Here is a 16,889-nt window from a genome sequence, read left to right on the forward strand (position 1 = left end):
TGCAGACATCCCTACTCACTGATCGTTTGTTATGTTGTTTGGTATTCCACTTTTGGTGGAATTGAATGTTCAATTTAAAATAACAAGGTTTTTTGCCACAAAATTGCGCCTCTATGGTACTGTAGCCTACAACACTGATTTTGATGTGTTGTAGATGCTAGGAAAGTTGCTACTGCACCTGCTTAAGTCGATCAAAGTTGCAATAAGAGCGCTTTTCCGAAAGTGCTTTTTGTCAATGGATAATCCTAAGAATAGCAACTTCATATCTTGGAAGAAATGTTCCATTCCATCTTCCATCAAATTGTTTGTGATAGTTTTTTTGGGACTGGCGTGTTGGAACTGTAGACTTTTGGCACAAGATACAAAAAACGTTCTCGAACCGTGGTGGGTATGGACCAAGAAGCTGGAAGGTCAAGTTCAGAAGATCAAACCGATTTCTTGGAAGGTTGCCGACAATAGCTTTGTCATGAACGCTATTCACGAAGATTCACGTCAAAATCAGCTTTCAAATGATGTGAATAAAATGACAACACCAGGTGTCGTGAAAATCAATAGCAAGCAAAGAATAGAAAAATTGAAGAAGAAAAGCAGAAAACGCAATAACAAGAAAAAGTCTAAAAAGAACATTTTACTTTACGATTGGCCTTCTGTGAACTCCATAGAATTTAAGATCGACAACATGAGATGTGGAGCTTGTTCTGTAACCACGCAACGTTCGACGAGCAAGAATGCAGACGCAGTCGTTATAGCTAGCAGATATCTCTTGAATAATACTTTTCCGTCAAGAAGGTGAGCCTAGTCTTGGTGTATTTAGTCCGAAGTGCATTTGCGCAGCATTGAAATACACGAAAAGTAATTCAGCATGTGGTAAATGCTTCAGAATCATCAGTTTCGAAAAGTTTTTTTAATGAAATGATTGATTAAAAATTGTATTGATCAGCTAGTCACTTGTAGGACCTACATGTAATGAATAAATTGGTAAACCATCATTTGACGCTCAGTCATACGTGCTCTGTACACTCTACTTCTGTAGATTTGTATCACTGCTGCGGACACAACTACCTAGGTTTTTAAAGCTTTACTTGCGTTTGATGCATTGTGTTTGAAAAGCCTTTCGCCCACTAAAAGTTTCAATGAAATCCTTTCCTTAACTTTGTATACCACTCTGCATTGCGCAACAATGCGTTTTTGCATAAAAAAGCTATCTATCATTTTCCAGATCTCCGGAACAGTTGTATGTTTGGCTGCATCGCGATGTCCATTTTCCATTGTCTAAACCGATCCTGTACGCAGATAAAGCTTATAACTTCACAATGACTCACAGGTAAAATGTTGGAGATACCATTGTTCTATTATCGGTAGTAAGAGAAGTATATAAAACAATGGCAATTCTATAAATCTTCTAAGCGTCTTGATCTTCCTCGTGCTTAATTCTCACTTCAAGTGGGGTCGCAGTTATGGATTGCAATCCTCCACATCACTCCGTGCGTATAGTGTTTTCTTCCTTCACTCCTATTATTCAAAGTTTTCTGCAACACCGTCTCTCCATCTTCTCTTTGGTCTTCTTCGCTTTCGTTTTCAAACTCCCAATCGTCCCATTATTCTTTCGACTAAATTTTTGTCTGTTTGTATCATGTCTTTTGTGAAGATGCATTCCGCATACTATCTCTGAGAAAAGTTGTATCGGAGAGCGGTTTAAAGAATTTAATTTTATTTCAATCCACATCTTACTAACATCCGCTATTAGCCTACACATAAAAAAAACAGAAGAGCTATTTGATAGACATTTAGCTTCAGTGAGCAAAAGATAAAGTATGTAGGCTATAGTTGAGCTTTCCATCTTTCGAAATTTAACTTTAGAAGCAATTTATACGTGTAGCCAACTTACATGCTACTGTTCCAATGACCACTGAAACTCGTTGGGCTATAATCACACTAGGCATAATAGCTTGCCATCATCAACATCCATTTGTCCATACCTGGATAAGTGATTATTTGCAACTTTATTGTATTTCGCACTTCGACTAGTTTTATGATTGTCCTTGGTTTGACGAAAAACGTGTTCCCAGTCGGTTAAATTCTTATAGCTGTGCTAGTAGAAATGTACTGGAACGAATGTGTTGGAAAAAAATTTTCACGTGAAATGGTTACATGAAATTGCTTACGGAATACACACATTTTTTTCTGACAAAAATAATTATGCAAAGTCATACATTTTTGACTCCTTTAACCCTGTCATCTAGAAACAGATTTCGAATTCACTTCGACACTGAAATTTGTCTTTTGAAATACAAAATCTACGTGCACACAAAAAAACTTTTACGCCTAAACAATAAACATGTCCACCTATTTCTTAATCGTTACAAGTGCTGCATGCCCATTTTTAAATGCTTATGACTTTAACATAAGTTTTTATAACCTTATGAATTCCGAAAGATTGATAATGCAGGGTTGCCATACTGAAGTTTATTGTATAGATTTTTCTCATACTCAAATCTGTAGAGAAGAAAACGTTAGCTACGTATAATCCATTGTCACCAATGTAATTCGGCATCTTGAGCTGTTTTAGGAAGAAAAACAGTTAAAAAAACAATGAACAATTATTTATCGTTTGCTCAATCGAAATATATTTCAAAGGTTCAGTAGGCTATAGTGGCTTTCTCCTATCACATAAATAGAGCTTTTAGAAAACAGCATTTGATGTTTACACAAAAAATGCTTTTATCGCGCTCAATTCTCCAACAAAAGCTATAGCAAACCTAATAGAAAGCATTTAGCCTATTGACATTTTCGTAAAAAAACATAATTTTTATCCGAGTTGTATTAGCTCCGTTTATCTCCTATTCAAACACTACTATATTTTACATTGATTTAACGTCTGCACGCGTTGGATGAATGTAAAAAGGACGGTTTGGGTTTGGTACGTCTTCACTATAGTGATTTTATTGTAACCTGCTTGCTCAAACCCAATCCCATTGTAAAGATGCTTCTTCCAAGGAGCATCTTTTTCCAAGGAGCATCCAAGAATTGACCTTCCAAGGTCAGAAACTAGCGATTGTATTAGCAAACAACTCTGTTGCATACTTGTCTTCCATTTGTAGTTTAACATATTATTTGAGCTGTGAATCAATTGTATTTAAAACAATATTAGATATATCTCGAAAAGATTATGATAACTTGGTTGAGTATTATTTTATAATACAATTTTGGTAAAGAGGTGACTTTCTTCAACCACAAACAGATAAAATCAAGCAACCACATGACATTCAACATAATACATTAAAGTGAACATAAACTATAAATTACGAACGTTTTCGGCCATACACATGTTAGGCCTATTCAAGTAACAAAGAATAACTGATTTTACATCTACATTCAAAATAAATAACTGATCTACACAATGAATTGAAAAACGAAATGCATAAGAAATAGTTTAAGTTCATTTGTTTATTTATTCATTTATTTATGGTTTATGTTCACTTTAATGTATTATGTTAAATGCCGTGTGGTTGCTTGATTTTATATGTCCATTATTTTATAATTTTGATTTTTTTGACTCTTTTATTTTTATGTCAATTTTTTATGTTTCATTGCATTCAAATCTCATCAAAATTTTAAAAGTAAAACTATCCGTTCAAATTCACCACATCATCTGATGTGACAACGCATTCTCGATTTAGGGAGATGGATTGCACACTTTCAATACATTTTATTTTTTCTGAAACAATCACGCTGCTTTTAATAGGTGGACTAAACATGTGGTTTAAATAAATTGACAGTGTTATCATCGTACATCAGCTTATACCCTGCTGTACTGAGGATGAATTTGCGTCATATTAAAAGTGTAGGCTATGTTTTCACAAAACAACTATTATGAATAAAACGCTCTTCCCTTTGAAACTTGTTTAGGGTTTATGAATATTGTAATTTATTCTTTGTCTTTTGTCCTTTATCTCCAACAGCAGTAAATTCAAACTAAGCCGTTTACTCTCTGGTTGAAGGGAGAAAACACCCTGAGATCAAGTATCAACATGTAGTGCATACATTGTACTGATTGATTCATTAGCCTACTTAATATTGAATTCAATTATCTTGACAGACGGAACTCAGATATTTATTATCCAAACTACTCTGTCCTTGACATTATTCAAGAAATGCAGACGAATCCCTTTCTATCGGACCTTCATCGTCTATTGCGAATGAAGAACAAGTTTGTTTATTGGGTACCTATTACCGGTGGGGACAGACAAGGTAAAGTGACAATTAGATTATTTTGTTTTGTATTTCATTTAAAGAAAATAACTAATTGAAATTTGAACGTTTAACAACTAATAATGCTACTCTGGTTCATCTGCCGTCTTAGTTTTAACTCACCATTGTAGAAGCGAAGTAACAGTAAACTAAATTTTAAAAAACGTGTTTGATTCCAGTCAAAAGAATGGTCTTGGATATAGTCTTCCAGCTTCGGATTTCCGGACTTCCGATTGATGTTCTTTTAAGTGACCAGCAATTTCCCGATAGATCTATTATTCCGTTTCTTGAAATAACAATGAGATATAAATTCTATTTAGCGTTTGGTCATAATTGGCATTGCCGTGACTACATTGGTAGCGATATATGGAAAAATGGGCTACTAGTGGGAGCTATCCCCATTATATGGGGACCGATTCGAAGTGATCTTGTTGCTCTCTTACCTCGAGGCTCTTACATAGTTGCGGAAGATTTTTCTTCCACGTTTGAGCTTACAAACTACTTGAACTATCTCGATGGGGAAGACGTGGCGTTTCGACAATACTTCAAATGGAGGGAAAGTCCCATTACTAATACCTTTTCAGAATTTGCAATGCAACATTACAATCACAGCGGATTCTGTCAGCTTTGTTCTATACTGCATGATCTTGAATCTGACAGTTCATATACAATCCCATCATTACAAGAATGGTGGAAAAGCAAAGACTCAATCTATTGTACTAACCCCCCAGCAATTGATTCTTATTTCAAAGACTATTGGAACTGGATTCGTCAGTATATCACATTGTGCTCAGAACCATATGTGGCAATAGCAAAAGCCAAAGACAATTTTAGTTGCAAAGTTTTTCATATTTCTTTCGTTATAGCGCTTATACTTTTTTATAGCAAACAATTTTATTACCTCTTGCATTCATTCATATGCAATTTACTTTATTCGCACAAACAGCGTCAAGTTAATTATGTTTCTGCCTCTGCTCAAGCTTCTGTTTGAGATAACTTCCATAAAAGAATTAGCTGACCAAGTTAATTTATTGAATCACCTTTCATTGACGCCTGTGGCCAAGTGTATATCAACTCTTTTGTCCTGAAGCAAGAATTATTTTCATTTTTATACGTTTAGAAAATGATTAGTAACTTCACTAAATTTTCACGGTCAAAGTTGTAACAGTTAGCTAATGATAGACATCTTGCATCGCTTACGCCAACTTGAACATTTTATTCCTATGCAACTGAAATCTTTCCGTAAGCTACGTAATTCTTTAATCTAAATGTGGTGTCACTTTTTCCCATTAACTTACTTTACTATCAGGAAGAAAATTTCAAGCTTCTTTTAAAACATTTATCTATGTGCAGCCTGCAGGTTAGAAACAAGCTTAGCTTATAAAACACTACAACCACTCTATATGATTATATTATCGTTGCTTTTAAATCTGTTATTAATGCTAATCTTGAAAGGCCTAAAGATTTAATCTATTCTAGCTCGACACTAAATAGATATGACTGTAGTTCACTTTCTTAGGGTAGAGATACATGGATGAAGCACAATTCATCATTGCCACTGGAGTGCAAAAATACTTCAAAATTACTCAAAAAAGATATTTAAATAAGTGCTTGCTATTATCAAAGCTATCGCATAGCCAGAATAGGGTTGCCAACTCCAAACTTGCCTCCTTTGAAGCGAAATTGACGTCACGACAATTGGATCTATAGTAGATAGGTAATGCGAATTTAGTAGTTCAGTTTAGTTGTTTTGTTTCTGACCATCACAGCGAAAACAATAGATGCCAACATAGCAACCAGTGGCGTACGCAGGATTTTTTCAAGGAGGGTATTCGAAATGTATTTCGAACGAAATGAAAACGAATTAAAAAAGCGCCAGTTTGGTAATGATAATCTAATAACCAGTACGTTATATTGCATCAGATTAGCCTACCATAATGAGCTTGCAGTGAAGATAATTTTTTGTTTGCAGCAGCTAAGTTGCTCATTTGCAGGGCCGGATTAACCATTAAGCAAATAAGACTATAGCCTTAGGCCCTGGAAAAATTCGGCCCTCAATTTTGTAAGGCTGATAGTGATACAGATCCAGTACCAGTATAGTAGACCTACAATTTTTGCTTAAAAACGAAGACTGGGTTGACCATGGCCACCTGGAGATCCGGCCTGATTTGTCACATTTTGCAGATTTTGATTACAGCTACTGCTAGTGTTTGACTGACATTTTCTGAGATGCTTTTACTTTTTGCGGTTTCCTAATGACATAAAACTTTTTTGTTGCCTTGGGGAAGCAGTAGCAAATGAGAAAAAGTAAGTTGAAAAACGCAAAATCAGACTGTTATTGAAAATTAACAGTCTGACTAAAATCTTCGAAACAAATTTTCTTTGTTTTTCAACATGTAAGGATGTTAAAAACTATTGTGTCATCTGGGGAAAAGAATATAGAAAGCATAAAAATCTAATTTTTACAAAAATTTATTTAAACGTTCGCCCAAAGTTAGAAAAACCTGAAAATGTCTGTAAAATGTGACAAATCAGGCCGTATCTTTAGGTGGCCATGGGTTGAGTCAATAGATATGAAGAGCCCATTTCCAAAACCATGTAGGCGCCACTTTTACCGAAATTGAGTTTGGAGCACGGCTTTTCAACCTAGGGGTCGCGAGCCGTTTTTCGGAGGTTCGCGAGGCGCTTAAAATTCCAATACATTGTTTTCAATTCTTTTTTGCCAGAAAAGATTAAAAACTGTGTTTTTTTCGCAATCGCCCATTCCTCCACTTGAGGTTATTAGGCTATATCGCTTAAGCTTTCAGACGTTGCAAGGGCTGTAGGAAAGCATTCGATATTTTTCACCAAGTTCTAGTAGGACGTTGTTTTATGCACACTAAAGTTAACCAGTAACAACGCTATGGTAAAAAAGCAAAATTATGTAGAATCCAATGCAAATATAGATTTCTCAGTATCGTTTTCAATGGCATTGAACAAAATTAGTGTCGGCTATTTTGTTTAGAAGTTCTTTCAGCAACAAGTGGACGCATTGACAAACTTGATAGTTAAAAATATGCATCACCAACCATCTCACTAAAATTGATTTAAATAAATCCATAAAAGATTGCAATAAATTCAACCTGTGAAAGTACGAAAACGTAGATTATTCTTATTATTTTTTCTCCTATTATCAAGCTCAGTTTGATAGAAAATGGAAATAACAATCGGAGGAAATGTAATAAAAGCCGTGATAACATCGCAAAAAAAATTTTTTCGTTTCGGAAGTTTACGTTGGAACAACAAAAATAAACATAACTGGATGTCGGCATGAATCAAATTTGGTTAAATTTTGCATTAACTATGCTTTTGTTGAATACTTTTATGGGGGTCGTGAGACTACATTGATTGCTCTGAGGGGTTCGCGGTGGAAAAAAAGTTGAAAACCCCTGGTTTAGAGTGTCATTAGGTAAAGTATTACCATAGATATCTACTATCCATTTCTTTCCAAAATTTTTTCCATCTGCTTCAAATTTGACAATAAAAATTGTGTTTGTTGCCTAGGCTACGCACCATTATTACCCATTTTTCTGTTATGTTTATGTTATTTTGCAGTAAATAATTTAAATTTTTCATGTAGGCTATGTATTTTTATTACTTTTTGTAGCTTGGTTTGCAAAATTAGGCCCTTCTCTAGTAAACAGCCTTAGGCCTACAGTAGCCTACCTCTTATCCGGCCCTGCTCATTTGGATATATTTTGTATTGACGTGGTAAAATACTCTTGACGTCACATAAAATGTTTTACGTTGACGAAATAATTGGCTTACTCAGCCTAATACACCACGTTCAGTGTATTGAGGGTACGTTCAGTGACGAACGCAGGATTTTGTTACTGAGAGAGGGGAGCATTCGATACAATTTGCCTTTTTTTATCAAAAGTAGCCTAATGCTACTTTATAATCTGACAAAGTTAAAGTAGCCGAGGCTATCTCTTGGTGAAATTCAAGACTTTACTTGGTAAAAGCCTCGAGGTAAATAATGAACTCTCACGGTCTTTGTGTATGTCACTGTATTTAGCCTAAGATTTAATTATTAGATACGTGAATATGAAAATCATGATAGCCTTCTTCTTGCGTTTGAGACCGCCGCAGATCACATTGTTACATCCAGGCGCAGCAGCAGCCAATGGATTGTGTGTTCATCGAGCTTTGTGAAGTCCACATATATGTCCTGGGGTCGATATATATAGGACAATGGTAGATAACGTGGTGTGCAGTCTGAGAATCTGAGCCACATGCACAAGATGGTGACTCGGCGAGACCCCATGGGCTCATTGGAACATGTTGCTGTTGAAACGGCCCGCCCCAGTCCGCAGACGATTGAGCTTCACCCATTCCTTCAGAGGTAGTTCTGCTCCGGGTGGAGTGTTGGTATTCGAAAGGACTGTAAATTGGGTTGGTCTCGCAACTTCTCTCCATTTTATGGACTCGTGTTGCCAATCTCCTCGTTGTGAGTCCTGGTAATTCAAATTTATGAAGCGGTTGGTTGGTTTTTGAATCTTTATTTTCGGACTGACAAAGCCTTGCTTGGTTGTTCCTGGTGGTTTCGCATACTTGTGGAGGCTCTTGACACAGGACCGGTTACGGAGATTGGCAAGTTGAAGTGTTGTTTCCGGGTAATTATTCCATTCACTAAGTGCCGCTGAATGGAGAGCAGTCCTGAAATGCGTTGCTCAAGCGCACACCCCAAGAGTCGAACTTGCGCCGCGTGATCTTGAGCCAGGCGCGTAACCACTGAGCTAACCGGGCGGATAAAATAAGCGAATGGCAACAACCAGAGACCTCAACTCACAGGGCACCCAGGATGATAAAAGGATCATGATAGTGACTAGTGAGCCTAAACAGATAAGTAAAAACTACATGTAATTATAGTTCGATTGACAGATATATAATGTCATTAGCTCAATCAAAGCATAAATTGAACTTTCAAAGTTTAAATATCGAATGTTTAATCTGTGAAAGTTTAAATATCGAATGCAATTTGTTATGGTAGGTTACTAATGTAAAAAGTTTCTGCATTCTAAACATATAAAACGCAAAATTAGCATTGCCATATTGACCACCATACAACATATTTTTGGTGATAACTTAGTTTCCCCAAGATATGACGTAAGTAGTTCTACAACTCAGGTCTTCAATTGCATCAATCTTAGAAAAACTAAAAACAGGGAAAGAATGACGCAGTGTTTGTCTTGAAATCTATAAGCTTCAGAGCACGAATCAGAATGATGTTCTTCGAATCTTCGCTGTCAAGTGGCCGCCTTTTTGGTTCAAAGAGAAATCCTTGTCTGGTTTCAGACATCTTGTTTGTGCTGATCTTCTATTATATTTATACTCAATATACAATGACCTATGCGACGTTTCCAAGGCAAATGCGTGCTGTTAACCTGGCTGCCACCCGATGACGTCACAAGACACGTAGCACCATCCGGTGGCCGATATTCTTTTCGTTACATTTACCAAACAAAAATGGTTTATCAAAAAAAATTAAAAAAAAGATAATAGCCTACTTAAACACCAAAAAATCACAAAAAAATTTTCACTTTTCCTTTCAGGTCCCCTTTAAGGGAAGCCAAAAAAAGGATAATTTGCTTCAAATCAAAATAAAATAATCAAAAAACACGCCGGGAAATGCAAAAGAAAATTGTTCGTTTTCTACCTCAGAGAAACTGATATAGCCTAGGCCTATTTGAAATCCACAAACCAGTAGCCTAGTAGGTATGGCAGTTGCATACGCTCAGTTGATCTCATATTCTCATTGATATAAGCGTCAGACGTGTTGGGTCAAACTTAGTCGGGCAGCTTGTTATGTTCTGAATTCAACAACTTTTCATTTTCGCTTCGAACGCAGAACCAAATGAAATTGCTTGAGTTTTGAAACGACTAAAAAAACATATTTTGAAATGCCAAAGCAAATCAAAGCAGTCGAATCAAAAAATAAAGAGCCCAAAATGTAAATTCTAGTTCATGTTCAGCAAACGCTTCGAAAATTATAGCCTATAGCCTACTCAAGGGCGTCCGCACATAGGGGCAAATGGGGTCAGCTGACCCCCCCTGGAAAATTGTTGGATGAAAAATGAAAAAGCGAGAACATGCAAAAAATAGGCAATTTTCTGAAGGGGGGGGGGGTGTGAAGGTGATACAAGTAATGACTGGCTGGTCAAGCTCTCCGATTGTGATCATCGCCCTTCTTCGGGAGTATCCCACTTCCTCTATTAATTTACGAAGATACCTACGAGCTACGCGTAATCGCAAAATTCGACAACTTGAGTTCCTGTACTCTCAGAACCACATTACTAGTGCGGGCAATGGCTTTATCTCACATAAATCTGAAGAAGGAGAATTCACAGTTTCAGATAAAATCATCTCGTATTTCGTGAATTCAATGAAGCTGTTCGTAACATTGAATGATACAGAAAAGAACAATCAGCCACCAGTTTAGTTAATCAGTTCTTGAATAAAAAGTGAAGTCGACGTGGGTCTTTGCCGGATTTTTCGATGACTTTTTCGATGAACGAACTTTTGTCCGAGTTTATTCGGCTTCTGTGGACACTCATCATACACAGCCCGGATAGCCTGTCGTCAGACATGGTTGAACTGAACCATGTTTTGACCCGCCTCATTGTGCTGAATGATCTTTCTACCGTACAAGTAGTGGCGGGGAGGGTCAGTGATGTTATCATCGCTTGACGTACAGCTGGAAAAATTTCTATATTTTTCACCAAGTCCACCAATTCCAATTCTTCCGGGTCTTCGGACTGAGGAAATTTTCTTTTTATGGTTATGTCATACCACGACATGCCGTCCTGCTTAAAATAAAACGATTATATAACTCTGATAATTTTTGCTCTGGCCAATTTTGATAAAAATCCGTAGAAATGTAAACACTGATAAAAATGATAAATTGTCTGGATGGTGTAGCCTAATGGTCAAATTTTCAAAAAAAAATTGCGTCTGGCCGAAAGGGGAGAGTGAACCCACCTTGACCCCCCTAACCGAAAACCTGCGGAAGCCCTTGCCTATACTCAGTATACTGTCTTCATCTTCAGTGCTATAAATGTAAGCAATCCCTGATGCAGCTAACTGCTCTAGGCTGCTGCTGAGCTGAGTCGGAGTCTGCCTTGCTTTCTGACCTAGTCTTGTTTGACACGATCCCTGTTCCATATCTCGAAAGCTAAAACCTAAATTGCTAAGGTAACAGGGATCAGTAGTCAGTAGATGTAACAGAAAATATAGTTCGCACTTGCTGGTGCATTGTCAGTTCTGATAAAAAGTTCTGCCCTTTATCAGAACTGATGATGCACTAGCAAGTGCGAAATATATTTTCTGTTACATCTACTGACTACTGATCCCTGTTACCTTAGCAATTGAGGTTTTAGCATAGACATCTTACATATAGATATGCAACTCAGCAATCGTGGAATTATCGTCACGCTCGACTGACTTTATGGACACAATCAACAATCAAGGTTGCCAGCTTGGCTAGCGTATCTATGGTAGGCTATTATTGTACGGTTTGGGCTTGGCGAGTGGTGGCTTATTTGAGCTCCTTTGGAATATTTTGTTTGGCGTATATTTCAAGTTTTCACAGAATACCCTACTATGAAAAATCAAGACAATAATCTTTCTTCACGTAGGTTATGCAACTTCTGTTTCGTGATCGTTGGAACTATCATTTAAGCTTATTTCCAGTGACTCATTAAAGCTTGTTGTAGGCAGTTTACAAACCTGAGATAGAGGGGCGCCGGAACAATTTTAGGACGAGAGTTTTAGGATGAGATATAGCGATAATGCTGGGCAACTCGTTCGTTTTCCCGCTATTAGCCATGAAAGTCGAAATGTGAAACAGATGATTAATTGCAATAGCTTGAACAAGAAACAAAAGGTAAATTTCACATTCATAGCATCACAATCTGCTGCAAAGTATAAAATGTGTCCACGGGATAATTTGTGTGGGCCTACTGTAGGCTATAGGCCCTATAATTTGGCTAAAAGCGAATAGCAGAAGTTGTTAGCCTATATTGCAAAATTTACAGTAGCTTACATGACCTTAAAAGGGCACCATTGCCCCCCATCCAGAGAAATTTTGAGGGCAGGGGGCATCCTCCCCCCTGCTGAGACAGCTTCATTAGCATCACGGATCCAACCGCCAAACCAAGACAATTTTAATGTTTGGTACACACCATAACTAGGCTACCAAATGCTATAGCACAGCTTTCGGTAGCCAGCAGTGACTTTCATTTTGGTAACACTCAGTAGATTAATTGAATAAAACTTCAGCTTGTCCTGGAACTACAGCTCCAAAAAAGGTCTTTACCTACTTATCAATGGTTGACAGGCTTGTTGTTAGGCATTGTCGGAAATTTTCAAGCATTTTCAGGGGTTGTCAGGCATTGTAGAGTAGCTACTTTCAGGCATTGTCTAGGATTTTCAGGCATTGTCGATCATTATCAGTGGTTGACGGGTTTGTTAGGCATTATAGAACATTTTCAGGCATTGCCAAACATTTTCAGGGGTTGTCGAGGATTTTCAGGGGTTGTCAGGCATTGTAGAGTAGCTACTTTCAGGCATTGTTGGGAATTTCCAGGCATTGTCTAGGATTTCCAGGCATTGTCGATCAATATCAGTGGTTGACAGGTTTGGTAGTCATTATGGAACATTTTCAGGCATTGTCGAAAATTTTCAGGAATTATCGAACATTTTCACGGGTTGTCGAGCATTTTCAGGGGTCGTCAGGCATTGTCGGTAATTTCAAGGCATTGTCTAGGATTTCCAGGCATTGTCGATGCTAAACAACCCCTGAAAATGTTCGACAGTGCCTGACAAACCCGTCAACCACTAATAATGATCAACAATGCCTGGAAATCCTAGACAATGCTTGGAAATTCCTAACAATGCCTGAAAGTAGCTACTCTACAATGCCTGATAACCCCTGAAAATGCTCGACAATCCCTGAAAATGTTCCATAATGACTACCAAACTTGTCAAACACTGATATTGATCGACAATGCCTAGAAATCCTAGATAATGCCTAGAAATTCCCAACAATGCCTGAAAGTAGCTACTCTACAATGCCTGACAACCCCTAAAAATGCTCGACAATCCCTGAAAATGTTCGACAATGCCTGAAAATGTTCCATAATGACTACCAAATCTGTCAAACACTGATATTGATCGACAATGCCTGGAAATCCTAAACAATGCCTGGAAATTCCCAACAATGCCTGAAAGTAGCTACTCTACAATGCCTGACAACCCCTGAAAATCCTCGACAACCCCTGAATATGTTCGATAATGCCTGAAAATGTTCGACAATGCCTCACAAGCCTGTCAACCACTGATAATGATCGACAATGCCTGAAAATCCTGCACAATGCCTAGAAATTCCCAACAATGCCTGAAAGTAGTTAGCCTACTCTACAATACCTGAAACCCCTGAAAATGTTCGACAACCCCTGAAAATGCTCCACAACCCCCCAAAAAGCCGACAATGCCTACAATGCCTGACAATGGGTATTTAGAGGTAGGCTACCCTCTGTGACTGTGATTTGTTTTCAATCGCCAGAATCTCCATAAAGCAGTCCATGCGGAACGAGAATGTGACGTCATCACAAACAATCCATACGTCAACTTGAAAACGAAGAAAGTTTTATTTAAACAAAAACCAAAAAAATATATTAAAAATAAAGTTGGTTTGCTGTGCCAAGTTTGAAGTCAATGCATACAGCCATAGCTACGCTGTTAGCCTTCAAACATCGTTACGCACCACTGAGTTGCATATCTATATGTAAGATATCTATGGTTTTAGCTAGCAATCCCTGATGCCGTATAGTTTTAAATTGAATTCCTGCTGACGTCACAAGAACTAACCAAGCTTCCATGAGTGAAAAAACGTAATATGAGTTTAGTATCTTCATTTTGGGTTCTTTATTTTTTGATTGGATTAATCGGGCGTTTCAATTATTTTGCTTCTAAATTAAAGTAGGTTATTTCTGTTTCAAATATAGGTCTATTTTATCCTTATGCTGGCATAAGACACAGATAAATCACTTTCCTACCAAGTTTAGAGTTTAAACTTCGGTACCGGTATTCGTTGAAGTAAAATAATTCCTGACTGACCTGAACTAAGCGCTGAGCGCACTGCAAAATGGAATCTCTGCAGAGCAGAGCAATTTCATTATAAGACAATGGTACTATAATGTTGCTATGTGCACCCAGTTTTAACAATCCCATTGTGCGCTGTCTCGGCCTCTATGTAGTAACTTACGTCATGCATGTGGTCTATTGTTTTTCATTGTGGATGACTAGAAATAAAAACAAAATAAACTAAAATAGTTGCCGCCGCTTTTTCCGTTTTTTTCCGACTACACCTTTTCCGGAATTCGCATTACTCCTCCATGGCAATTTCCAGTTGTCATGTTGATAAAGACGCTTGTGCTTTGTAGTAGTTTAGTAGCTGATTTTTGATATTTAGTAGGTAGGCAGGCGCGGATCTAAGAGTTTTTTTTTGGGGGGGGCCAGAAAATTTGAAAATGAATTAAAAAGTAAGAAAAAGATAAAACAGATAGCCTATGAACAATCAGTGGCGTAGCCAGGAATTTGGGGGGTTTTGACGGCCGGCGGGCGAAGCCCGACGGCGTGTTCGCCAAAGGCGACACCCAGCGACGGGGGGTCTGGGGGACCTCCCCCAGAAAATTTTGAAAAATTACTTTGAATTTGGTGCATTCTGAGAGCATTTTCAACAAAAATATGGGTATAAATATTCCTGTCAAATGGTGCTGTCCGGTGGCATAGCAAAAGGATAAGATCATGTTTTCTTCGGCATTTTTTCGGTAATAAAGCTAAGCATTTATGTTTTCTTGTTGCTAATTCCTGGCTGAGATGTTTGAATGTTTGGTATTGGCAAAACTCGCTCTTTTAATGCAGTTTCGCTTAAAATTAGGCACACTTTGTTTTAGAGACATGGAGACTGAAAGCATCATTCTCAATCTCGTGACGTCACACGCGTGCCAAAGGGGGGGTTGTAAGTCAGCTGTGGGACTAATATCAGCTGTTTAGAAGCATATCAAACCATTCAACAATTTCTCACAAAATTTCGGGGGGGGCCGGCCCCCCCCATAAATCCGCGCCTGTAGGTAGGCTACTATCTTTTTAAACTGATAAACTTAAAAATATTTCAAAAAATCTACTGTTATAGAAACTTTAAGTAATTAATTATTCTCAAAGCAATGGTAGCAAGCTGTAGGATACTCTACGTCTACGGTAGGCTATCAAACCACAACATTGTATTATCTGGCATTGTTCATTTCAAGTTGATTTTTTTATTTTTATTTAAATCAACACATATTTATGAAAAAACTATTAACTTGAATTCATTATAGAAGGTGTTAAAAATTCACCAAATAGGCCTATTTTTTCACTTTTAATTCAATAAATTGAATTTTTACTTGCCAAAAGAATACATAGGCTATGATTAATTGTGAGAAAAACAGAAGAAATGTGCATGAAAGCCCATACAACAGACGCAGAAGAAAATAATGATGGATACATGTTTAGCCTGACTTATCTGCCTTATAAAATAAATGTTTATTATCACAGTGGCATTATATTTTCACTATGGCTGTAATTGGATAAAATCAATCATACAGTCTCGCAATTCATCTTGTAGTGACCTTCTAACCAATATAAATTAACTGTAAAATAACTTGGCTCAATCTATGAATTTACAGCTAGTTTCATCTCACTTGCAATCTGTAACTTTATGCTTGACGTATGAAATTAAGATAATAGCCTCCTTACTCCAAATATTACGGTAGCTTATAGGCCACTAATATGTGCTGTCATAAATATTTGAAAAAAAAATTTCAACACAGAATTGCAATATTCTGTACAAATCTAGGGAAAGACAGTAATCTGCATTTAGTATAAAGCCTCTGGTTTGGAAATCCTAGGGTTTACAAAAACGTAGACCTGCCCATTAATTTACATAAATGCTTGGCCCATTCTAGTTCAAAGTGGCAATAACTTACTTGTTAAGACTCCAAGTAGCCTACTGATGAAGCAATCAGAGCTGACTTCTCGATAAGCCTTTACCATAATACATTTCACAGCCTGATGGATTAGTTTTAGTGTAAGTTAAGAGGGATTGAACGTACAACTAATATTCTAATTATAGCAATGAGCAGATTTTTTTTCAATATGTTAATATGCCAGCAAGGGCAAACAGTTCTGGAAGTAAAAAACTCAACACAGAAAAAGCAATAAAAGCTTCTTTATTTAGCAAGGTTACTTATTTACATTGTTTTATGTTAATGCATAAACATAAATTGTCATTACAGTAAGTTAAGTAAGTTAAAACCTTATAGATGTTGTATTTTATCTCCAACTATGCCTGTTGTGTCTTAGTGCAAGATTCTTTCTACAAATTAGACAGACAAGATACTTTTCTTAGTTGTTTATTTCATGAGCATGTATGAAGATATCTTGCATAAATTTTTCCAACTGTTAGATTTTTATAACAATGAGACATGGAAATAACCCTTTATGTTACTCATTTTTGATACAAAGTAATTCATTTCAACAAACTAAATTTAGCTTAT

The 16,889-nt window shown here is 37.1% G+C and overlaps 1 protein-coding gene across 1 annotated transcript; it reads left to right on the plus strand.

The window, feature by feature from the left end:
- The first annotated feature begins 409 nt into the window (after positions 1-409).
- On the plus strand, positions 410-5,663 carry LOC145778837 (4-galactosyl-N-acetylglucosaminide 3-alpha-L-fucosyltransferase FUT6-like). The gene is made up of 4 exons (XM_082590418.1): positions 410-789; positions 1,220-1,324; positions 4,100-4,251; positions 4,431-5,663. The coding sequence occupies exons 1-4, from the start codon at positions 467-469 to the stop codon at positions 5,240-5,242; spliced, it is 1,392 nt and encodes a 463-aa protein (XP_082446544.1). The 5' UTR covers positions 410-466; the 3' UTR covers positions 5,243-5,663.
- Positions 5,664-16,889: the final 11,226 nt, after the last annotated feature.

This window comes from Aplidium turbinatum, chromosome 10 (assembly GCF_918807975.1).
Source record: "Aplidium turbinatum chromosome 10, kaAplTurb1.1, whole genome shotgun sequence".
In the NCBI taxonomy this organism is placed as follows: domain Eukaryota; kingdom Metazoa; phylum Chordata; class Ascidiacea; order Aplousobranchia; family Polyclinidae; genus Aplidium; species Aplidium turbinatum.